This window comes from Cryptomeria japonica, chromosome 8 (assembly GCF_030272615.1).
Source record: "Cryptomeria japonica chromosome 8, Sugi_1.0, whole genome shotgun sequence".
Lineage (NCBI taxonomy): Eukaryota > Viridiplantae > Streptophyta > Pinopsida > Cupressales > Cupressaceae > Cryptomeria > Cryptomeria japonica.
Window position 1 is genome coordinate 161,978,493 of NC_081412.1, and position 26,249 is coordinate 162,004,741.

The 26,249-nt window shown below is 34.0% G+C and overlaps 1 protein-coding gene across 1 annotated transcript; it reads left to right on the plus strand.

The window, feature by feature from the left end:
• On the plus strand, positions 1 to 26,249 carry LOC131044793 (salutaridine reductase). Its single transcript, XM_059210246.1, has 6 exons — positions 1 to 71; positions 161 to 422; positions 1,121 to 1,189; positions 1,334 to 1,343; positions 25,478 to 25,650; positions 25,809 to 26,249. Exons 1-6 carry the CDS (start codon positions 58 to 60, stop codon positions 26,202 to 26,204), a joined length of 924 nt encoding a protein of 307 aa, XP_059066229.1. The 5' UTR covers positions 1 to 57; the 3' UTR covers positions 26,205 to 26,249.

Consider the following 26,249-nt stretch of genomic DNA (forward strand, 5'->3'; position numbering starts at 1 on the left):
CTTGGAAAAAAACACTGATTTGGTAGGAGCAATTTTTATCATATTACTGTAAAACCAATGGCTTCAAACAAGTAATGCTCTTATTCTCCTTTCAAACTGTGATTTTGCACATGTTCAAGATTATATAGACATGATTTTGTAATGGGTTTGTACTTTGCAGGTGGTGGGATAGCAAAACCCTTGCTGTAGTGACTGGAGCAAATAAGGGCATTGGTTTTGAAGTTGTCCGCCAACTGGCAGAAAATGGTTTCAGTGTTGTGCTCACTGCAAGAGACGTCGATAGAGGATTGATGGCCACAAAAACTCTTCAGGAACAGGGTGTTAGTAATGTGGTATTCCATCAACTGGATATCCAGAGTCCTCATAGTGTTTTAGAGCTTGCAAAGTGGTTGAAGGACAACTATGGCGGCCTGGACATCCTGGTAAATTATACCCACTTTGTTGAACAGATGGAAAAGAAAGTAGTTTATATTTGGTTTCATCTTTAATTGTGTTTGCCTTATTAGGTAAAATTTTGATTTTGGTGAGTTTCTGTGAAAGTATTTTCTTGATAGAGATTTTAAATTTTTCATAATGAGTTTTTTTATGTAGTATTGATAAGATAGTTTTTGAATTCAATTGGGTATGTTTTTCAAGTTTTTGGATTCAATTGTGTCTATTTTTTATTCAACATTTCAGAGCACACTCAGAGATCTATCGTGAAATGCGGACTGAGAAACATACACATAAGATAGTTTCTGGATTCAACTATGTTATGTTTTTCATCAAGCATTTCATATCACACTTAATGACTTATTATCGGAGAAGAGGAGAATTATTGAAAATATTGAATGATCAATGATAAGAGAATTTGCACAATTGAATCCCAAAAATATTGAATGATCAATGATAAGAGAATTTGCACAATTGAATCCCAAAAATATTGAATGAAAAAAAGAAATATTGAAAATATTGAATGAAAAAATACATAATTAAATTCAATAACTATCTTATTGATAAATTTTTTTTCGAAAACCAATAAAAAAGTGTGTTTTCGCACCTTTTGATTCAAAAAACTATCTTATTTTCTATTGAAGAACTAGGACAATTTTTCCTCATTATTATTAATGTTGTGGTTCAGGTCAACAACGCTGCTGTACTTGGCATAGTATCAATCAATAAAATGGAATATGATCCCTCCAATCTATATGTAAGAACATTATGGTTTCTTTTCATTCGAATTCTTCTAAAGTTTTTAAGAATTTTTCTAATTTATCACGAGGCAAAATTTTCATTTTAAACAAATTTAATTTAACAGCATAAGAATGCTTTTACATTTATTACTTTTCTTTAGAATTTAACTTGTATTGTTAAATATTTAGCCATTTGAAGCTTTCTGCTAAAAAGAATGCTAAAAAGAATCCATGGATGTGGGGAAATTAATAAATCATAGTTCATAATATAATTATGCTTTGAAAGAATTCTTTCAGATGATATCAAAACAAAATAGGTTATTTGAATTAATTAAATGTGAAATTATATATGTTTATTTGTTTTGTTCGTACGAAAACAAAAATTTGCATATTATGATGGATTATCTTTCTAATCCGACTCCTAATTATTATAAAAATATAAAAAATCCAATGAAAAACGATGATATTATACCATTTTCCAGCCCATTACTTCCATCAACAATTTAACCTCCATTATATGAAGAGAAAATCATGTGTCTTCACAGTAATGTGTTACAGACCTTAGGCGGACCATTGGAGCCCTACCAAATGAAATTGCAAATCTTATTTCTATCATTTAAGTGATAAAGATTGCTACAATACATGCTGCCACATAAAGGCTATGGATACCTTCATTATTGTTCTGAGTTTTGTTGTGTTTGTACTAATCTAATAAAAGTAATTAAAATGTTACAAGTTCAGAAATTACATACCTTAAATATATGGCCAAAAATATGGTGTTTCCGAGCCCAGTCCCACATTCATCCTCTTGGGAGTCAATACAGACCACTATTAGGAATCTCTCACTAATCTACCACTAGAGAAATACTATCAAACCACAATTAAAAGGTTGTATTAAGCACAGTTTTTTAAAAAGATACATTGTAATCAATTATGATATCTTTTCATTTTTTTATAATTCATTTTTTGATTAGTTTTTAAACATACATTTACATAGTATTTTGATGAATAAGACATATTTTAATTTTAATCAATCTAAAAGATTAATAGTATAATATTCACCCAAAAAAATGAGTAGTAAAAAAGTACATCCAAAAGAGAAGACATGAGCAAGTCCAAATGATAACAAATTATACGGCCAAGATTGAACATAACAACAAAAACTAAGCCACTAAAGAAATTCTAGCTAGATGAAGTTTTTATCGTCAAGATTCTCCCATACATTGCTAGAGGTAGGATTATCATCGATTAGCTCAACCCTTCTTGTTGTTAAAAGTATCCTCTAGAATTTGTTGAGCATACATTAAAAAAATGACTAGCTCCATCCAATGGAACTTGCTAGACTCAAACCAACTAGGAGCGCTATGCCCATGAGAGGAGTGAGAAGGTGGTTGTGAGGGCTAGGACCAATTGCGAGAAATACTATCTTTATTTCTCAAGGGATAATATCCATGGGATTAGGAACCACAATCTCATCTAATAGACTAGTTGCAACCCCATTGACATCCTTGAGGAGAGGAAGAGAAAAAGGTGGAGCTTTGACAACAATGCAAAGAGCATTGTCTCAATGGTCTAGGCACTCTTGCAAATGGGGCACATCAAGTGCAACTTTCCAACTTGCATTTGAATCTAAATAATCACATTAGAGAAAATCATAGCTTTAGTGTTAAGATAGAAATGAACATTAGTATGACATCTTACAAAAATAATAAAGTTTCTCTCTCCACCCTGAAAGAAAGTCAAATTTGGTCACACTTGAAAGGGATAAAAGGTCATTCCTGAACAAAACCATATGCCACAAAAGGGAGTGGGTCTAAAAGATTTAAAAAATTATTAATTAAATTCCATGCTTCCTAAGCTTTGATGTAGAACTAGACATTCTTGAGAGTATCTAGTTGTCCATAGAATGGACACTAGGGATAGGGAATTCCCAAATGCATTAGTTGAGAACCAAGAGGGATACTTCAATACATAATACAAATGACAAAATGAGCTAATTTAGGTTCAAGAATAGCCAATTGGATGGCCTAGAATCTATGATGCCAAGTTCCCATAGAGGACTAAAGATACTCATGATGATTTAGTTGGTCAACCATATGAAGATGAGGAGACAGACATAAATATCCTTTGTAAGGTTTACAATAATGAAATGGTGTATTAGGATGCCATTTCCAATATTTCCACAAAGGATTGAAAGACATAACCCTAATTTTGTGGACCATCCGAGGAGAAATGATATCAATAATAATGTGAAAGGCCTCTTAATCTTGATTAAACATTTTGTATATTCTTTTAATCTCTATCCAAGAAACTTGAAAATTTTGGTGGCTCTATAAATGATATCTAGAAGAATTATAATGCCTTTCTTGAATAATGTCAATGCATAAATCCATGACATATTATCTAGCGGATGATTTTAATAAGAAATAATAGGAGACCACTAGATAAGCTTCTAGTTTATTAAAAATTCATTATAAAAATTGTCTCCCACCTTGAGAAGTTACAAATTGATAGCCTCCCATGCTTTCCAAATTCTTGTAATACAAAAGTGTTGTGAATTTGAATTGGCCCCCCCATGACGAGTGTTAGTGTGAATAAGATTATGTACCTAATTACTCATTAGTAGGGACCTCTTCACATGTTAAGTTAACTTGGGTCCTAGGTGACATTCTAGAAGCTGTTTATAATGGGGCCATGCCCACCTTATTTAATTTTAGTTTTCTAGACATTTAAAGTTTTCATTGGGCATTTAATGCTTGTTCCATGTTAGTTGTTCATAGTACATCACACATTTCCTTTATAAGAACAACATTTCATTGTATATTTCAAATTCAACCATTATCCAATCTTACATTTTTGAAGCAAGCTATTCTTGTCATTCTCTTTTGTGGAATCTATTCTAGCCTTGTAGGGATTTTGGGGGTGTTGAGGAGTCACCTATCTTCTCCTACACTATGAAGGGTGTCAAGGTTCAAACCTTTCCATGCTAGCCATTTAGAAGAGATACTTGAATTGATATAATAGCTAATGAGAATTTTTTTGGCTTCATTTCTCTTAAAATATTTAAGAATCCATTTGTAATAAAGAGTTAAGTTTTTCCAATGGATTGAAAGCAATCCTAAACCACCAAATTCATGATGAAAACAACAATGTTTCTAAGAAGCACAATGAAATCCATATTTCCCATCACTAGAGGCCTAGAGAAAGTCTCTAATTTTTGTTTTTTTAATTTTTAAGGAACATGATTTTGAGGGCACCCAATAAGAAAAATAAAAGACTTGTGTGGTAGCCAACACTTTATAACAAAGCCTAAGAAAGGGGCTTGGTGATCTCGTAGTTCAACTTCTCTATCCAAACAATTTGCCAAAGGGAAACAAGAGAAGCTTAAAAAGCAAAGAGAATATCACAAAAATAAAAAAATCTCCATGATCAATCCATTTCCATCCATAATTGTCTAATTGATCTAGCTTGGGAAGAAAACATTTCTTGTAGCATTGGGTCTTTTTCCATTAGATACTTGAGCCAAAGGCCTAGCAAAAAGTATCAAGGCGTTAAATATCATGTTTAACATTTTCTTCATCTTCAAAAAGAGAGGAAAGAAACTGATAAAACAAACATTGAATAATTTATTGAGAAAATTGGGAAGAGAAATATGCTTAGCTAGAGTATGAGAAGTTGTATAAGCTAATAAATAAACAAAGCTTCTATAAAAAGGTCATAAAGAGTAGTAACAAGGGAGAAACCTTGATGTGTGGACCAAAAAAGTCTAAATGACTTGGATTATTGACCATTGATAACAACCATTGATAGCAATGTAGGTTAAGACATTAGTAGACAACATTTACTTAATATAAAATGAGCAACAAACTCTAGTGCTTATTTTGGTATATACAAATGATTAAGGATATCTTTCTCTTACTTTGCTTGTGGTGGAGGAAAAGAATTATAATTTGCATTTTGTTTTTAAGGAACTTGTTATCCTTGATTTTAGCATTGCAAAAATTGAGGTAACCCCACATTTTTTTGCCCATTTGTGGTTTAGAAGCTATATGCATGCTTTACAAGATAACATTGTCATCTCAAACATGTTTCCCCCCCTGGTTTATCCCATTTTTCACTTAAGTGTGAGATTTAGGTGTAAATCGGGTTCATAAACCCGATTTGCACCAAGTGTCCTTCCAAGGTGCAAATCGGGTTTATAAACCCGATTTACAACTTTTTGCCTCAAGATGAAAATCAGGTTTATAACCCGAAATGCACCTTGACAAGTGCAAATCAGGTTCATAAACCCGATTTGCACCTATATATGAAACTTAAGTTATTTATTGCTCCTTTGTGCAATTTGATTAGGAGTCTTTTCTTTGGCTTTTAATTCATTTTTTCAAAAAATTGGAACTTGGTGTTCATTTTGTAGATTTGCAATATTTTAATCCAAGAGAAGATAAGTTTGGCTTTCAAACTTTGTTTTAAGATCAATCTTGTGTATGGTATGATTGTTCTTATGTCATTTATGTCATATTTTCTTGAAAGGTTAAAGTTTAGTATAATTCTTGATGCTAAATATTTAAAAGTTGTTTGAATTTCTACAAGTAATCTTTGAGTTAGGAAATACAAGAATTGGAAATATGTTGAGAAGATTGTTTAAAGCCTTTGAGCTTTTGCAAGTTGTCTCTGAAGTTTGTATTGGAAGGATAAAAAGTGAAGTCTTTGTGTTGTATGGATTATCTGGTTAGAGTAGAAAATCCTTCGACATATCTGTAGGTCTTTGAGCTAGCAATATATTTGGTTTACAACGGTTGATAGGAATTTGTTATTCAGAAGAATCTTTGAGTTCTTGGTGTACACAAGTCCCGTCCCTGGGTCATTTTTCAAAAAATAGGGGAATTAATGGAAGACTTTGTTTTTTCAGGAACACTTTACTTCCTAGTAAACTTAGTTTTTAATATATTACTGCAAAAATTAGAGTTGTTTTAGTTAAGGAATCTATTTTGAAAAGAGAACTAGATATAACTGGTTTTGAAAAAAGAGAACTAAGTTGTTGTTTCATCCTAGAATAGTGTAAAGTTAGCAGGTAGATAGAATAGAAAGTAATTGTAGTAGAAAGGAGAAGCCTTCCCTTACAATTAGGAGAGATCATATCTTTCCTTCTGAGAGATATTATCTCATGTGCTATTGTGAAACTCACATTTTGTAAACCTTCATCAGTTTACAAAATTTTTACCCAACAAAACCTTACAAGGAAATAAAGGAACTTCATTTGCCCCTTGTGTTCTCTTTCAAGTTTCTCTTGACTCTTTAGTTGTTGATAATTTAGTTTAATCAATGAAGTCTATATTTCTATTCCTAGGGAGCTAAACTATGTGATATTCCTTACCCTTGTGATCATAAAAAAAATTCACAGGGAATTTCAACATATTTTGAAGTGTGAAATGATTTAACTAAAAATTAAGTACATATTCATATCTCTTCACCTTCACAATTCTATCTCCATGAGCACATTTTAAACATTGATGTATGTAGAGGGTGGACTCACCCCCTTATTTTCTCTAACCAAGGTATTCCAAATGACACCAATATAATCTATCCAATAAGAGCATGGTTTAAAATACCATGTCCACCTATTAAAGTCCCACTCGAAGAGGCAAGATGATGCTTCTTAGAGTGTTTGCAATGATTACCTTGTTAATTTTGAATATAACATCTCTATATGCATAACTATCTTGTACGAAACTAAAATCAAATAAAATATCTTCTTGTCATTGTATTGATTGGTTGGATTGATGAGGATACCCTCACATTGGTGACCATATAGGAAATCTCAAACATAAAGTGGACTATAATATATTTTTTGTTGGATATTTCCTCATAAAATTAAATAACAAAAGGTACAAAGGAGAGCACACATTATATTTTATGCCCATAATTATGTTATATGGGTGTGTGTAGAGGAACCAAAATTCTTATATCCATAAAATATCTAAAATTATTTACATGTGCCACATAGTTAGTAGAATGTTAGGCCACATGTTAATATTCAATATTATTAGATTGCATATAATATGAAAAAGGACTTATATGCATTTGAAAAGTTTGATTTGATGGATTAATCGAATGATAATTCTCATCGTTCACACTATTAACACAAATAATTCTATAATCAATGAGATCTTGGATTTTATGCTTGAATGTCATACAAATTTGAGTGTGGTTTCTATTAAGTCAATGCAAATTGAAAAATAATTTGTGTTATAAAATCAATGAGATCTTGGATTTTATGCTTGAATGTCATACAAATTTGAGTATGGTTTCTATTAAGTCAATGCAAACTGAAAAATAATTTGTGTTATAAAATTTTAAAGTAATCTTCTAGTATAAGGATTTATGCAAGGGCATCATAAAGAGGCAAGTACACATCATTGCCGAATTTTATTATTTAAAAAAAATTCCATTATTTTTTTCTTGGAGTTCTAACCTTTCAACAACATATTGAATTCACATCCAAGGAGTATAGGAGTTGTAGAGTTTAAAATAATCCTAGGCCACTTCCATCAATGAGTAGACCACTTTTTGTTACTCATTTTGAACAAGATTTAGTAGGAGTTTTGGGGTGATATTTATGAGAAGAAAGGGTTGGAGAGGAGTGATGTCTGGATAGGAAAAAAGAGAAACAAAAGAAGGTCACATGGAGTATATAATAGAGAGAAGATAAAGAAGTTAGAAGTGCATAGACCAAAATAAAATATGAGATGATGTGAGAAACACAATAAACAATGATGGACTCGGTATGATTATAAGTGAGTAGAATTGAAAGAAGAAAAAGAGAGCCCCTATTTTAAGATCTGAAAACAAATTTATTTCAATATGAAGAAAATGAAGAGATGTAAGGAAGGAATGTGGACATAAGGAATACATTTTATAAGGAAATGTGGGTATCATGAATCTTGAGAGTAGATAATATTGAAAATGAGAGTGAAATCAAGGAGAGATAAGGAGATTTTCATCATTTATGTAGGAATACATATCTAGAAAAGGAAAGCATGGTTATGTGCAACATTAAAAAGGAAGGTCTCAAAATATGTGTCCATGCATCCTATTTAGTTTCACAATGATTGTAAAGAGGTTAATTTTAATTATAATTAATAAGTATTCTTGGTGTGGAGTGTATGTGGTAACATTTCTATTTATGTGTGTGATTTGGGGTTCACTCCTTGATTGAATGGTTACTTACTTTTTTACCTTTAGTGTTATACAAGGTTAGACCATTGCAACTAAGTTAAGAGTCTCATGTCATGTGGTAGTTATGTATATGTGTGTGCATATGTGTATTGTTTTGACATATGACACTAGGGTAGAGTATATAAGTTTGTACTTAAGTCCCTTGTAACTAATATGGTGCTTGATGTGGTCTACAAGAGAGCATCAAATAGTTGTAGTACTCCCTACAAAAAAGTAACACTTGATTATTTAGAAGTCTATGTGCATTTCTTCCAATAGCTCAACCATCCTCAAGATGATATTATGAAGAGTTATGTTCGTGGGTTGAGTTTAAAAAGGGGATCGCAAGGGTTTTAAGCCATCAACACATTGGTATCATAGTGAGATATATGTCTAAGAAAATGGGTTTGTTTTTCGTAGTGCGAGTTGAAAATATTTCAAGGAAGGAAATAATTCTCAATATATGCATAATTTGTAGCAAAGAGCATTGCATCTAGGAAGTATTAGATGTATGAAGAGTATAGATAAGGTAGCAAGATTCCCTTGAGAAGAGCGTGGTAGTAACAAGATAAGTAGTAGGAAGGATTGATAAAATTTTGGAAGCCATGAGGGGACTAAAACAAGGATGGATTCCATAAAACATGATAGGAGAAGAGGTAGATTTCATGAACAACATAAAGAGTTAGAGAAGCAACACAAGGAAATGCAGATGCAGTTGGTGATTTCAATGCAAATGAGAGAAAACTACTTGATCCCATCTCTAGGATATCAAGAGCAACAAGGATAATTTTCCATGCTTCCGAAGGAGTCTATAATCAAATGAATTGCTTGATTGAAGAATAGATATAGATGAATATTTAAATATAATTATATTGAGAATCCAAAAATTATGAGATTAGCATAAAAAATTTGAGGGGGAATGGTAGAGAGAATATTTCCAATAGACAATGTGTTGAGGAGAATTAAATCTAGGTTTAGATACCAATCAAATATTAGCTTGAGGTACTCAGTTATAGTAAGGGAGACGAGTGTAAAGAGTTATATTGGATAGTTTTAAACAATTCCTATTAGGTTGAGTCACCAAGAGTTAGAGAATTAGAAGGTAACATGATATGTCAATATATTAAGGTTAAGTATACAAGAATAGTGGAGCACATTAAGGATACAAATATTTGAGGAGGCCTAGAAATATGCATTGAAAGTCAAGGAGAAACTACCAAGGACACAACAAGGTTTGATAGGAAACTTAACAAGAATTGTGGGGGAAAAAGAACTTATCATGGATTACAAAGATAAAATACAAATAGCCAAAATAAGGTATAACTATGATGAAGAGGACAACACCACTCATAATTAGATAAATAAATATGAATCAAGAGAGACAGTCCACTCAAAAATTAGAGAAGTAATATTTGGTCAAAAAAGAGGTGGAGGATTTATTGGAGAATGCTACAAGTATAGATAAGTGGGTCATAGATTAGTTGAATGCATAAAAATATAGAAAAATGGGGTTAAAAGAAGCGATTCCTAAAGTCATGTTACTAAGGAAAACACAAGGATGAATACTTAGTTGAAATACACAAAGGAAATGATGCATGAAGAAGCCCTCATGATGAAGAGGATGTTGTTGAAACCAATAAGAAGGAAGGATGATCTCATGAAATGAAGTATTTATTTTAGAATTACATGAAATACAAGTGGTAAGTGTTGCAAGGTCATAATTGATAGTGGCTACATATATAGTTTAGTTTCCTTTGAGATGATAGAGAAGTTATGGATGAGGAGAGTAGCTAATCCTAATCTATTTTGAGTGATAGATATACAAAGGTTCTCAAACTTTTGGTTAATGAACAATATTGATAATTTTTTAGATCAATGAGGATGAAGTATGGTGTGATGTAATTCCCATGGATGTGTGCCATTTATTTGTGGGAAGGCTATGCCAATATGATTGAAGATATATTTATAATGATGGGGAAAATACTTATGCCCTGGTTTTGAATGGGAGAAGATATACTCTTACTCCATTAGCAACTACTAAATGTGAGGCAATAGCTAATCCAAGAACTTTATTGTTTGCAAATAAATATTTCTTGAGAGAATCCATACATGAATTTACATTTATATCAAAATGATCATCAAAGAGGTATAAGAGATGCAAAAAAGGAGCTTGAATCTAAGGTTGCATGTGATCTGATGTTTTATTTTTTGGGATTTTTTACATGCAACAAATGGAGTAGAATATGTGGATACTTATGTTAACATTTTAGTCCCCATGGTATTGCAACTAGGAGTTGTGTGTGATAAAAATAGTGCTAAAAGTGCATATAGTAGGTGATGCTAGTTAGTAACATTTTAATGTAGATGATTTTTTGGAGGAGAACAAAGAGGAGGAATTGAGAATAGAATATATGGAAAAAATTATTAAATTAAAAAAAATTGTTAGAATGGTATAATGAGGAGCATTATGAAGGGGGATAAAATGAGAAGGCGCAAATTAGATATTAAGTGTTTTAGGAAAAGAGTTAGAAACCATGATTCCATAATAATGTTAACCTACATTTTGAGACAAAAATGTAAACCATGAGACATAAAATTTCCATTGTCTAAAATAAAGAAAAAATTAACAATAATGTAAACCATGTATTATTTTAAAGTTAACATGCGGTTTTGAGTTATTTATAATGATAAGACCATGTTGTTGTTGAACATACCACAACACTAAGAGATGGGAGTGGGGGGTGAATAAGTCCAGACCTCAAAACACTTCACTTCTAATTTATGAAACTTAAAACCACACTTAACTTATTACTGTAATTATGAAACATGTGAAAGCACAAAGAACAACATACACATGAACACCAAATTTACATGGAAAACCCTAAACAAGAAAGAACCGTGGTGAGAATCACACTCACAATATGAATAATTGATTACAATGTTTAGTCTCAAGGCCAAGGAGTGTACATCGCCTAAAAGCATTTGCAAGACTAATGCACACAACCTTAGGGAATGATACAAAGGACTTGTAGTATTGAAACTCACTGTCTCAAGGCAAGATACAAATGAATGCATTGACTGGCAAAAAGAACACACCTTCTTTTGACAAGTGTAGAAGATCAATGAAATGAAATGAACAAGATATCTTGATCATGAAATAGTCCTTGAACCATTGTGTCAGACGACTAATACCATGGTAGACACCTTTGATCTCAAACACTATCTCAAAGCTCTTCACAACTATATCTCGCACTTCTTCTATACCAAATCTGCTTGTGCATCATTCATACCCACTTCACATCAATTCATATGTACATCCCATACACAACTCATACATCCTCACTCTTATATATGCAACATAATTCATTGAAACCCTTAACTAGGTCGATCATAGATAAAATATATAAAATTACATAAATTCGGCCACCCAAACCAAAAAAATCAAATGCAGTCCACTCTAGGAGATAGAGAGGACCCAAACACATGACCAGACATCTTTTATAAATGATTCCAACAAAATGCACACAATAACACATCCTCCAAGGTTGGCATCAAATGAAACGTGTAGATAAACAATGTAGCACACCATCCAATCAACCCAAAACTATTCTCCAATGCACAAAAGTTAATGTAGATCCACACACACCATTGTGAGACCCATATTAATATAAAAAACTCAACCACCAAAGTATATCCAGACCAAAAAGGCATGATCCAGATAGGATACACCACCATAGTCAACCAAAAACCAACCCAGCTGACAACACTGAACTTAGAACACCATAACATCACTTTCAAATCAAACCATCACTGGAAAATTGAACTAAAACACTACACAAACCAAATGAACATGTCCTCCAAGTTGCAACGTTGAAAACCGCATATCAAAGAACTACCAATCATTCTCTGGACTAATTCTGATAGAAACCCCCCACTCTTAGAAATAGTAACAACTAACTCAACCATTTGAGCAATAGAGGACCTATAAAATTGATAGTACAACATATATAGATCATAAACATTATATCCATAACCACACTCCATAATCTTCACATGTTAGATGAATGCAAAGCATTCTTCCATTGGGACATTAAAAACTCTTTCCTGCATAAATATTGTTTCCTTCATATTGAAACTTCCACTACACCAACCTTATGAATACACCTCAAACTGATGCAGAGAAGGACCTCAAACCAAACAAATACACAAAAACTCACAATGGACTCTTGAATGCAACTAGACACATTCTAGGTGCCCTTTCCTAGACACTTGTCAGTAGGCCAAACACATACCCTTACCATTGCCCATTTCATTCAATATTGATTGATCAAACATTATTATTTGAATTTGACACCATTCCAAGATACTTATTACAATTAAGCAATTCAAACATACACTATCATTTCAATCCTTAATGCCAAGGATTGAACTTTTTCTTCACTTAGGCATGACATCATGATGCAGGAGCATCCTCGGTTCATAGCAATCTTGCATCAACCAAAAACATTTTCTTTCTATTTTGCTTTCTATTTGCAGTTTCAACTTTTCTTTCTGTGTGTCCCAGTTTTGGCTCACCGGATCTTGTGGAGTTGGATTCTACTTGAATACTTGATCATCTTTCTTATTTCCAGACCGCATCACATTTGGATCATTTTTCGGCAAGATATTGCTATCAGTTTCCTTGATAGTTTCCTATTACCAATTGACAGTTCTTGTTATCGGTTGCTTGGACCTATTTTGGTTATCTATAAAAACCCCTTTCGAAGCTTGCGGAACCTTGGGCATTGATTCTGATGTTCCTTGGTGTGTGGCCGACCTTTTCCCGTGATCTATGTTTCATTGTTTGGATTTTCCAGAGGAATCTCTTGGCGGAGGCCGACCTTGTTAATTTTACACATTAGGTCCTATTCTTTGGGTTTTGATCCCTTTTTGGGCCGACTGGATCTTTTGGATCGTATATATAATTATAATTGCACATTAGAATGTAATCAATCAAAGAATCAAGTAGCAAGACTGTTCATAGAAGATAGATCTTAAGATTTAAGGTCCCAATTGTGACCTATTCTATATGTTCTACTAGGCCTGTGAGCCGGTTATGCTGTAACCTGATAATAATGCACCAAGTACTTTCATGAGGCTGATGAATGAGGTATTGAAGAAATTATTGGGTAAGTTTGTTATTGTTTATTTAGATGACATTCTGATTTTGAGTAAGACAAAAGAAGAGCATATGTTGCAGTTGAGACAAGTTTTGCATAGGTTGAGAGAAGAAAAGTTGTTGATAAATATTAAGAAGTGTACTTTCATGAGGGATGAGTTAGTCTATTTGGGATTTGTGATATATGAGGATGGTTTAAAGATGGACCGTCAAAAAGTGAAAGCAATTGTTGAGTGGCCTACATCGGAAAGCATTGGAGAGGTAAGATCATTTCATGGATTGGCTAGTTTTTACCGAAAGTTTATCAAAAATTTCAGTTCAGTTTGTAACCCTATGACTAAGACCATGAGAGGAGATCAGAAGGAATTCAAGTGGACCACCGAAGCAAACAAAAGTTTTGAACTGTTGAAGCAGAAAGTGACTAAGCAGCTTGTGTTGGCTTTATCAGATTTCTATAAAGTATTTCAAGTGGATTGTGATGCAAGTGGAACAACAATAGGAGCAGTCTTGAGTCAGGAAGGGAGAGCAGTAGCTTATTTCAGTGAGAAATTGAATGATGCTCGGAGGAGATATTCAGTGTATGATCAGGAGTTTTCTGCCATAGTTCAAGCCTTGAAGAAGTGGAGACATTACTTGTTGCCTAAGGAGTTTGTGATGTATACAAATCATCAAGATTTACAATATTTGAACAGTCAGAGTAAGTTGAATCAGAGACATATGAGATGGGTAGAATTCTTGCAGAGTTACACCTTTGTGTTGAAGCATAAAAGTGGGAAATCTAACAAAGTTGTTAATGCATTGAGTAGGAGAAGGAATTTGCTAACAAAGATGAGAGTGACAGTATTAGAATTTGAAGATCTGAAGACCTTGTATGATGATGACCCAGATTTCGCAAAACCTTGGAAAGCATGTAGAGAACCGGTTATGGTAGATATAAGCAAGTGATTGGATTACTTCATTCAGGATGGGATGTTATTCAGAGGATACCTAAGAGTTATATGAGAGAGAATCTGATAAAGGAGAAACACAATGGAGGATTAGCTGGACATTTTGGTATTGACAAAATAGTAGCATTGGTGAGTGAGAAATACTTTTGGCCCCAGATTCATAAGGATATTAAGAGATATGTGCAAAGTTCTAGAGTTTTTCAAGTTGCAAAGGGTAGTAGTCAGAATGTGGGATTGTATAAACCTTTGACAGTACCAGTAAGACCTTAGGAGGATATAAGCATGGATTTTGTACTTGGATTGCCTAAAACACCGAGAGGGAATGATTCTATATTTGTGGTAGTGGATAGTCTCGAAGATGGCTCATTTCATACCTTGCAAGATGATGTCAGATGCATTTCATGTAGCAGACCTCTTTTCAAGGAAGTGGTGAGATTGCATGGATTGCCTAAGAGAATAGTTTTTGACAAAGACACTAAGTTTGTTGGCTATTTTTGGAGAACACTTTGGAAGAAGATGAAGACAGATTTGAAGTTCAATTCTACTTTTCATCCACAGACTGATTGATAGACATAATTAGTTAACCGGATCTTGGGAAATTTGTTGAGATGTTTAGTTGGAGATAAAACCGGAAGTTGGGATTTGATCCTTGCACAAGCAGAGTTTTCCTACAACAATTCAGTGAATAGGAGTACCAGAATAACACCTTTTGAGATTGTTACCGGAGTGCATCCTAGAGGTATATCAGAATTGAGGGATATTAGCAGTGAAGACTGGAGAAGTTCAGAAGCAGAAGAATTTGCAGATCACATGGCAACCTTGCATATTTAGGTTAAGCAACATTTGGAAGACATGAACAACAAGTATAAGGAGAAGGAAAATGAGAAGAGGAAACATAAGGAATTTGAAATTGGTGATGAAGTGATGGTATATCTGAGAAAAGAGAGATTCTCGATTGGAACTTATAACAAATTGCAGATGAAGAAGTTTGGACCTTGCAGGATTTTGAGGAAGTTCAGTTCTAGAAATGCATATGAAGTGGAGTTACCGGATAGTCTGAGTATTTCACCTGTATTTAACATTGCAGTCTTCATGAGTATCATAAACCAGAGTTCAGTGAGGATAATATTGCAGACTTGGAGAAATAGTTGCCCCAGAAGGAACTAGATCAGATTGAAGAAATTTTGGATAGTAGGATTGGGCGTAGTACCAGGAACAGTCAGTATAAGGAGTATCTTGTGAAGTGGAAGGACAAACTAGTTGAAGATTCATCTTGGATTTCTTAGGAAGAGGTAGACCGCCTTGGTTTTCCTCTAACCCCAACAAATTGAGAGGCTCACTTTTTCAATAACCTCGGATGTTTGATGCAGGAGCATCCCCGGTTCATAGCAATCTTGCATCAACCAAAAACATTTTCTTTCTGTTTTTCTTTATGTTTGCAATTTCAACTTTTCTTTCTATGTGTCCCTATGGAGTTGGATTCTACTTAAAGACTTGATCATCTTTCTTATTTCCAAACCACATCGCATTTGGATCATTTTTCGACAAGATATCGCTATCGGTTTCCTTGACAGTTTTCTATTACCGGTTGACAATTCTTGTTACCGGTTGCCTGGACCTATTTGGTGATCTACCGGAACCCCTTCTGAAGCTTGTAGAGCCTTGGGCATTGATTCTAATGTTCCTTGGCGTGTAGTCGACCTTTTCTTGCGATCTACGTTTCATCCTTTGGATTTTACAGAGGAATCTCTTGGCAGAGGCCGATCTTGTTAATTTTACACGTTAGGTCTTGTTCTTCGGGTTTTGATCCCTTTTTGGGCCAACTGGATCCTTTGGATCGTATATATAATTGTAATTGCGCATTAGAATGTAATAAATCGAAGAATCAAGTAGTGAGACTGTGCATCGAAGATATATCTAAAGAGTCAAGGTCTCAGATGTGACCTATTTTGTATGTTCTACCAGGCCTGTGAGCCGGTTATGCTGTAACCCAGTTGTTACCAGTTGGTTTTAATCAATTTTCATGAAATAAAACAATATGTTCTGCATTGCCTCCATCATATCTTTGTGTTTATGTTGTGTTTACTCTTGCTGACCGGTCCAGATTGATCTCTTTGAGGTCCCTCCTCACCGAAGATTGCTTCACATCAACACTTTTCCTATTTGAATAATTCCCATACAAAATACAGGCCTATCAAAGCCTTAAAACATGTATTTATAACCTTTACAATATATACTCCCACTAATCAGACCAGAGCATAACATTAAAACATCAAACCCTCCTTGATTTGGCTTCTTTTTTAGGACAACAACCTACAACGTGAGTACAGTCATGTATATCTTTTGAAAAAAAAAAGCAAATCCATTCGGTGAGATTTAAGATAACCTAGATAAACAATTTTCCTCAAGTTTTCATCATGATTCAACAGTGGAATCAAAAGTTATGGATTTTTTTCAAAAACTGGAAACCCCAGTTTCTGAACAGGGTTGTTAGGAAGATTGGATTATTAGACCAATCAAAAAAACTTTACTTTAGGATTGGTAAGAGTTAAAAACATCTAAAATTAAATTATCTTCCTATCCATACAAGTTTTAGTCCCATACCAATCCGTACAAGGATGTACCAATTGAAAAATCAGACTTTTACAAACAGAAATAAAAGGTAAAAATGTGCAAAAGAAGTCTTTTTGCTTTCCATCCTTCTCCAACCTTAGAATTCGATTTGGAGGACATATTTATACATATTCCATCATTCCATAAATTCTCCAACTATTCAACCAACCAATTTGTTAGCAAAAGCAACTTTTTTACAACTTTTGGAAAGTTGCTTGACAATTTTTTTGAGCAACATGACAACTTTGTGCAACTTTTACATTTTTTTATCAATGGACTTAAAACTTTCCAAAATGGTTAAAAATGGTCCGAAGCGGTCTTAAATGACCTTATTTGACTAAAAAACACTTAAACAACCTAAAACCCAAAAGTGACATAATGCATGCTTATGATGCTCCTGATGCTCCTGCGTCACAAACTTACTCAATTTCACTACTAAACCACACAATAACAACAAATTATACATTTTTAGACCATCGGCAACACATAGTGGCATCAATGAAAACACAAGACAAGTTGACATAAATGACAACACAACACAACAACTCAAGTTTCCAACAGTTGTTTCAGGTGAACTTGTAGATAACTATCTTACATCCTTTCTTCTACTTTTGTGTCTTTAGCACAGGACACTTCTATTATTTACTTCCACACATGTCACATTATTATTCTATCCTCATAAAAATTCTATTAATATATTCAATGTTCCACTTATAACTCTAAGACCATAGCCTCTTACTTCTTGGTGCAGGAGCACCTAAGGGTGAGCAAATACCCTTTTCAATTTTGGTAATTTTGGCATAAGGACTAGTTCTAGTCCATTAAGATGTATGTTTGGAGCTTGGAGTGCATTTTGGCTTCTTTTTTAAAATTCATGTTTTCGGCAAGACTTGTCCCAATGACACCACCAGTGTATGGAGTGCTACCATTGGCTATCAGAATAACCGGTTTTACCCTACCCCGATGAGTATGCATAAGACCGAAGTGGAGCCATCGGATATCGGCGGGAGTGTTTTCCACCTACCCTGATAACCCGATGAAGTCGCCAGCGGTTGGAGTGAGTCAAAGTGGAACCATCGGCTATCGGTGGGATTGTTTTCCACCTACCCCAATAACCCAATGAGGTTGCCAGCGGATTGGAGTGAGTGGAGTGAGTTCAGAGTGGAGCCATCGGGTATCGGCAAGACTAGTTTTCATGCCGCCCGATGACCTGATAGGAAGGCATACGGTTTGGAGCGCACCATCGGCTATCAGCCCAACATGTTTAGAGCTATCCCGATAACCTGATGGGAAAGCATACCTTTTGGAGCACGTGTTCGTCTATCGGTATAACATGTTTAGAGCTACACCAATAACCCGATGGAACAACATGCTGTTGGGAGCGCACCATCGGATATCGACGGGAGTGTTTTGACGCTACACCGATAACCCAATAAGAAGGTGCATGAGTTGTGTAGATCAGGAAATTAAAAATCATCAAAACAATAGCAATTAGGACAACCACAAAACCTAAAGCAGCTATGAAAGCAATCCCAATCCAATCAATGAAGACATAAAGACAAGATATTCAAATCAAATGAAATCGAAGCAAACCGACGTTGATATCTCCTTCATGTGGCTCCATTGTTCTTCTTTCACCTTCAAATTTGATGTGGATCTCACCTACAAGTGCAAAATGCAAGTAGAAAGCAAGTTGTTGAGAGATGAAATTCGCAGCATAAGGCTACTCGAAAATGTGATTGATTGATCCGATTGATTGATTGATTTATTGATTGATTCTTTCATTGAAGAAAATCATCCAATTTATAGACAAATTGGAGAGAGGACAAGATTAGCATGAAGAGATTTGAAAGGAAATTCAAATCAAGAATGGCAAAATTATGACAAATGTATGACACTTTCTATGCAAGGCATTTGACAAATTATGCACAAATTATGACAAGTTGCTATGCAAGATGTATGACAAATTATGACAAGATTGAAATGCCATTCCCATGAAATTAGGGGAAATATTAGAAAAATTAAAGAAAATAGGAGAAATAGAAATTAGGAATCAGGAGAATTTGGCAAATTAGAAAATTGAGGAAAAAGATGAAATAGAAATTAGGTGAATTAATTAATAGGTTTTCATCCATTAATTAATTCATGAAAGAGACCTAGGACTAAATAAATAGATTTATTTAACCCACAAAGAAGAAGAAAATGATTAAACGAACAAATCATAAAACCCTAGAAATAAGAGGACAAGGAATTAGGTCAAGACAACAAGATATTAATGTAGGTTCGATCATGATTCTAATTGACAAAGGACCAATGTTGATAAATGATTGAGATTGGTTGACAAAAATCAATGACAAATTGACCATGATTGACAAGGACAAAGATCGATGATGAATCGATCGCCAAATGACAAGATTGACAAGCTGATAAGAGATTGACAAGATCGACCAAAATCATGACTGAAGATTGCTATCGACAAGACCTAATTCGAAAGCGAGAAAAATAAGGAATGCAGAAGAAGGACTCAATGCTCGCAAATGATAAAGACCAAGTGCGCAACATAGAAGAAATGTTAATGCAACACAAGAACCCTAAAATAAGGCAATGCACAAATGTTAAAGTATGACTCCACAAGTGTTGACCATTTTTAGATGTCTACAAGTTGTAAATTGTCATCGGTCATCGAAGCAAATATTTTGATGCTATCTCGATGACCCGATGGAAATAGAAATTCAGTTACAGACAGAAACCGAATTGTGTCGAGTGGAATCTCTTCTGTTAGGGATGATTCAAGACATGTCTAGGAGGCTATAAAAGACCCAAGGGGCATTCTATAACAAGGTTGGATTGGGATAATTGGATGTGTTGGTTCCACAAGAACAAACTTCTTTTGAATAGCAATGTGAAGATCATTTTCTGGTTTCTTTTCTCAGAGTTCAATTTGTGTTTATAAACTGTAAATAATGGCTTAAATCTTTAAATGCCAGTGTGATAGAGTAGATGTTACTTTTCTATGTTTTGTGAGTTCCAATTTTGAAGTCATGCCAAGCTCGGCTCTATAGATAAAGTTGTCTTCCTGTTCTTGTTTTCTATTGGTGACAAGTAGTTATAACATGGCTCTGTCTTGATTCTCCATCGTGGGATCCACACAACCATTGGAGGTTGTCAAGAAGAGCCAACCATGTACAGTAGAGTTCTATTTGTAGTAGACCAGGGAATGGCGTCAGCTGTTTCAACAGACTGGCCCTAGGCAAACTTGATGATAGCTCGGCTAGGTATCAGTGACCAAGAGGAATCACTTGCAGGGTAGACCGGAGTCTAGGTTGTTAGCCTCAGACCAGGGGAAGATGGGATCAAAGGGAGAGAAGATCCAAACATGAGGAGAAAACAACTTAGGAGGAGTTGTAGGTATAATTAATGGTGGAGTAAACCCTGCAAGGTGTCTGGTTAGATTCAGTGGAACAGTGAGTTGGTGGATTTACGAAAGTGAATTCACAAAGAGCAGAGTAATAAACCTCAGTAGTGAGGACCTAGAGTGGATTAGGGGAATAGAGAGGAGCATTCCCGGGGTAGGCTAGGAAAAAGGCCTTGGAGTGAGTTAAGCTGACTCAAGCAATCTAGGATCCTCCCTATCACTTCTCCTTTCCAAATTAGTATTCTTTGATGGCATATGAGAGGATTAAATAAAATGACTCCCCTCAAAATATAAGGGATAACTATAAGCATGCTTGTTCATTCAATAACATCACCTAATGCATGTTTGTGCTACAACTACCAAGTGAATTCTTCACTCTAAAAAAATTCCTCTTTTTGTTGCAGGTTTGCAAATAATTATGTATCTTCTAAATTCATGTAGCATTATAAAATGACCGACCTATTATTTCAATAATGAAATTTCCAACATGAACCTTGACCTCATGATGAATTTATAGGGACTTAATTTTATTTTCCTCAACTTTACTTAACACTTATTCATCCATACATTTCTCCTTTGTATCTTCATTCAATATCATATACCATAGCTCTTGATCCTTAGGCATAAATTCATTTCATAGAATAAATTACAGATGCATTATAAACTCAAATAACTTCTCCATTAGGTTTTATTTCTTGTCATTATCTGCATTAAGTAATATCAACTAGTTTATGTGCTACTCTTCATACTTCTAGAAGCTCATTGATGTTTTGATTAAGGGTAAAACATGTTTTGAGGGAACACGAAACTCCGTACAACAAGTTTTGAAGGAACCTGAAACCCTCGAATTTTTCACGGATCCAGAAACCCACAAAGAAATGTTGCTGAAAGATAGAACATAGACAAATAGCAGCCCAACCACGATCAAACACAACATAATAAGCAATACAGAACTAGTGGCATCAAAAGAAGGCCTAAGCCACCCTAAAAGAAATTAGACAATCATGAACATAGGGAAGAAGACTCCCTCAACCATAATCATGGGTTTTATCCTGGCTCCCACAACCATATCCTTGAGAGTGTACCCTGCTATGGGCAATAAATTTTTCATTGTCTCCACCTCAAAAGGACAAAGAAGAAAGAAGAAAGAAGATGGCAACAATGCATCAAAATCTCCCTTGCAACCAAACAACTGAGTTTCATCAACCCTTCAACAACACTTGCAGGCATATCTAATAACATCCAACTCCACCTTAATAGGAGCTAGGTCACCTCCAACCACATCCATCTCCCCCTCCATAGAAGATAGGACCACTGCAATAGGAACAACCAAAGTAACCCCAAGATGCGAAAAAAATGGAACATAACCATGGAACCAAGACAAAGAGGGGCAAAAAAACCCTCATCATAAAAAGACCTAGGAGTCAAAAGATAAAGACAAGAAAAACCAGACCCCATCGACAGAAAAAACAAAGGTTTTAAAAAGGCTCCCTTAACCTTCCTCTGAAACAAAAGAATAGGGGTTTTCACAAGGATCCCATAATCAATAATACCCACCCCATGGGGTTTTAATAGGCTCCCCAAATCAAAATCACTAGATTTTAGCATGGCTCCCAAAACCATAATAGGACTAGAACAAAACAGCCTCCAACCATACACAAGAGAGCAGAGGACAAGCAGAAACCACAGAATCCACAATAGCTCCCAAAGTAACATGGGAAGAAAGCTCAATCTCCAAAGGAAAACAACCCCCTGATACAACTCCCTGCATCTAATCAAAGATAAACAAGCAAAACCCATCTCCACCTCTATAGGAGATGGGGTCACCTCAATAGACAAATTTGTGGTTAACCCTTGAGAAGAAAAATAGAGAGAGTACCCAGGGTAGCAAAAAAACACCAAGGCCATCAACAGTCGACAAGGAGGGGAGCCAAAGCCCTCTAAAATCTCTGTCGAACCGCAACCCAAAAAATCCAGGCCCAGACATGGAGCAGAAAAGAGCGGCGAGCAAACACAACCACAACCCAAAATCGGGGTACATAACAACCTTTCCAAACCAGAATCAAACACCCCGAGAAATATCCACACAACAAACCGCACAACCGCTCTCTCCGACTGCAAGAGAACTAGTCGTCAAGGCACACGAGGAGGGCATCCACAGCCACCCTCCACTGAAACCATCTCCTGCTAAGTCTGCAGCCACGACCACGACAACATCGACTTGGTCGGGATGACTCGTGAAAAACGACCACTCCCGAGTTCGCTCCAACACAAGGCACAGACAAGCGATGTTGAGGAGGAGCGAGCCACACCCTTCCCATCTCCACCGTCCACATCCTCTGCATCATCTTCTGCCACTGAAACCCTACCCCCCGACCCTCGTCTGCTGTCGTTCCTGCTTGCACTCATTTCAAACTTGGCATAGAAGCTCATTGATGTTACCTGCATTCTTTTTATCCATATAATAGACTTTTTTTTTTTCAAGGATCATTCAACACCATTATCTAGTGTTTGTTTGATATCAGGTGTTTTCTTCCTTGATGATGAATAATTAATTTAAATATTTATAGTGAATAATTATATGTGTATTGTATTATTTGTATCAACTTAATAGATTGATAATTGTGTAAGTTAAGTATTTATTTTGAATAAAATGAACACCATGTGGTTTCATATGTATTCTAGTTTCTACTTATAGAGATGTTGTTGAATGCCTACACCTACAATAAGAAATTTATAATTTACACATTTGTACATCATACATCAATTTAATATTAAACTACAACAATATTCATTAATACGTTTACAAAATTACAAGAATATTTTCTCAACTTATACATCACTATTGATCTCATAGTTTGAGTTTCATTTCAAGGTGTTTTCAAAAGATTAATATTAATTCATGATCTATTATTCCACCTTCCTAAATTTTATTTACAAATCCCAATAAAAGTTGTTTATATGCATAAGGTATGATTCAAAGTTAAGATGTTCTATAGAGAAATTTGATTAATAGAAAGGATATTTTTTGCATGATTTTACTAGATACCAAGATAATTAATATTCTTGAATTGACATACTACACTTAATATTAAACGATGTAAACCATCAATTACTAATAAATTATATTTTTTTTCACACAAATCATCACTTTCAAATCCACTTCACCTCTTTTATTTATTTATAATGGATCATTGTAAGAATTTTAAAATATTCAAGACTATATTTAACAATTGTAATCTAGGATTAACAATTAAAACAATTTTGAACTGTCATATTAGAAAAACTAAAAGATGTACATCATTGTGTTCAAATCTACCTTATTACAAATTTACTCTATTTTAACACTAACATATTAGATAATTTATGAATATATGTACCATCACTTTTAAATTATTACATGATCTATTTTTGCACAATGTCACATCGCATACTTATAAGAAATTCATGTTCTTTCAACATAGTGGCATATTAGAATTTTTTTTTAAAGATACATAAAATGAGTTTTGAGTTCATTTGATTATTTAATGGGTGTTAAGAGATAAATTAGTATTGATATTAAATGGCTTCAAAATATGTAGAATATCATTTTTAATTATACTTGAATTATTTGGCATGTATTATTAATATATGCATATAATTGATTCATAAATGTAGAGAAGAAAATGTTAGCAATATCAAATGTAGTTCATGAAGCTTTAGTACTTATAAGGAAAAATGATTAAAATGAGAGCAGTTAATTTGTGTCAAGGTACTATTATTATTTCTCTATTAATATTAAATAAATTATTAATATTAAATAAATTATATTATAGTAATATTGTGAGGTAATTAAAGTAGTCATACAATAAAAATAATATAATTTAGTAACCAAAATATAAGCTAAAATTAATTTAGGTTGACTAAAGTAAAAGATTAAGATAGACTAAGAAAAAGATAAACAAATATAAATCTTGAAATGGTTGAGATGGATTCAGGGTTTAAATGAAAATTGACATGATATGGAATATTAATGCTTTAAGATACTATGATAAAGATTTATAAAATCAAATATAAAATTGAATTGGTGATTAGATATCTATGATGATCTTGAGCTTTCTTAGTGCTAGGATCATGATTTATTCCAATTGGCATGCTTGTAACTTATGCACATGATTCTATCTTTAATACCCATGGAACCTTGAAACTAGTTCAAATCATGTGTACTTATATCTAAAATTGTGACGCTAACAAACTCTATTGGGGGCCTACTATTATAGAGAGGAACATTCAACCTCCACGATGACAATTAGTCCTCTAGTTTGACCTGACAAAATTGTAATATAGAAAAATTGAGACTGATGAGCGTCGACTTGTTAATTGTTAAGTTTGATGAAAACTAAGATAGATTGATGTTAATTGACTCTACAATATGTGTGATTGATAGTTGATATTGAACAGTTTTTCAATTGATCAAAAATTATTTGATGATGTCCTTAAATATACAACACTAGACACACAATTCAAAATGTTTAGTGCAACACTAGGCTATATCATGTGGTTGTTGACTTTGAAAGAAGAAAATTTTAAATTTTAAAACTGGAGGACTATATCACACCCATAGTTCCATCTACGAGAAAAAATCATATGTGTGATCCATTCCAAGAAGACACCTTGTGAATTGAGCTCTTAATTCCAAACTGAAGAGTATAACATGGCAACTGAGAGATTAAGATTAGTGGGTGTAGCAAAAGATTCGAATAGTTCATACAAAGACTATGCATTAGTAACATCCACACATAATAACATAAATATAGAGATGAAAATGTGAAATATGAAATTATATTTATTTAATAAATTATAAGCCCTATTTTAAATTCTTGTTATTTTGGGTTTACATCTTTTAGCTTTTCCCTTTTGTGGTGCACAAACTCTAACCGAACCCATATAACTATTTCTTTTTCTCTATGTTTTCAAGCTAATCCAAGTCTCAACAAATTATCTGTGACAAATTATGAAATGTCAAAAACTTGCTTTGAAACTAACTATTATGGAACAAAAAGTCTTGTAGAAGCATTGTTGTCGATGTTTAGATCATCTTTTGCAGGATCTTGCATTGTGAATGTTTCATCAGAGTCTGGATTATTACAGGTACAACATTAGTTAACTTGATAATAACAGTTATATTCTTAATACATACAAATTTTTAATTATCGTGAATGTGTCATCAGAGGTAAACATTAGTTAACTTGATAATAATGGTTATTTTTTCAATACTTATAGATTTTTAATTATGGTGAATGTTACAGTGGCTCAATAATGATTCTCTACGATTGGAACTTTCTGATGATTCAAAAATAATAGAGGAATTAATTGATAAGATGCTTCAAAGCTTTTTAGAAGATATTAAAGGTGGTGACATAATAGAAAAAAGTTGGCCATATTTTTTTCCTCAATATTCCCTCTCAAAGTTGGCTTTGAATTCCTACACTCGTTTGCTTGCAAGGAAGTTCTCAACCAATAAAGATGGAAAAATGATTTCAATCAATAATGTGCATCCAGGATTAGTTCAAACAAATATATCAAATAATAATGGAGATTTAACAGCTTCACAAGGAGTAGACAATGTTGTAAAAGTAGTCATGTTTCCACCCAATGGACCTTCTGGTCAGTTTTACCACATGAAGAAAATCCATCACTTTTAACGGACTTTGGAGAAGTCTAAATTTATTTCATTGTCAGTAGAGTGA

What these genes read in the sequence shown, in the direction of transcription:
- LOC131044793 (XM_059210246.1), top strand. An exon ending in ATGGCGGCCTGGACATCCTG is followed by an intron (nt 423 to 1,120) that starts GTAAATTATACC and finishes GTTGTGGTTCAG; the next exon opens with GTCAACAACGCTGCTGTACT. An exon ending in CAGAGTCTGGATTATTACAG is followed by an intron (nt 25,651 to 25,808) that starts GTACAACATTAG and finishes TGAATGTTACAG; the next exon opens with TGGCTCAATAATGATTCTCT.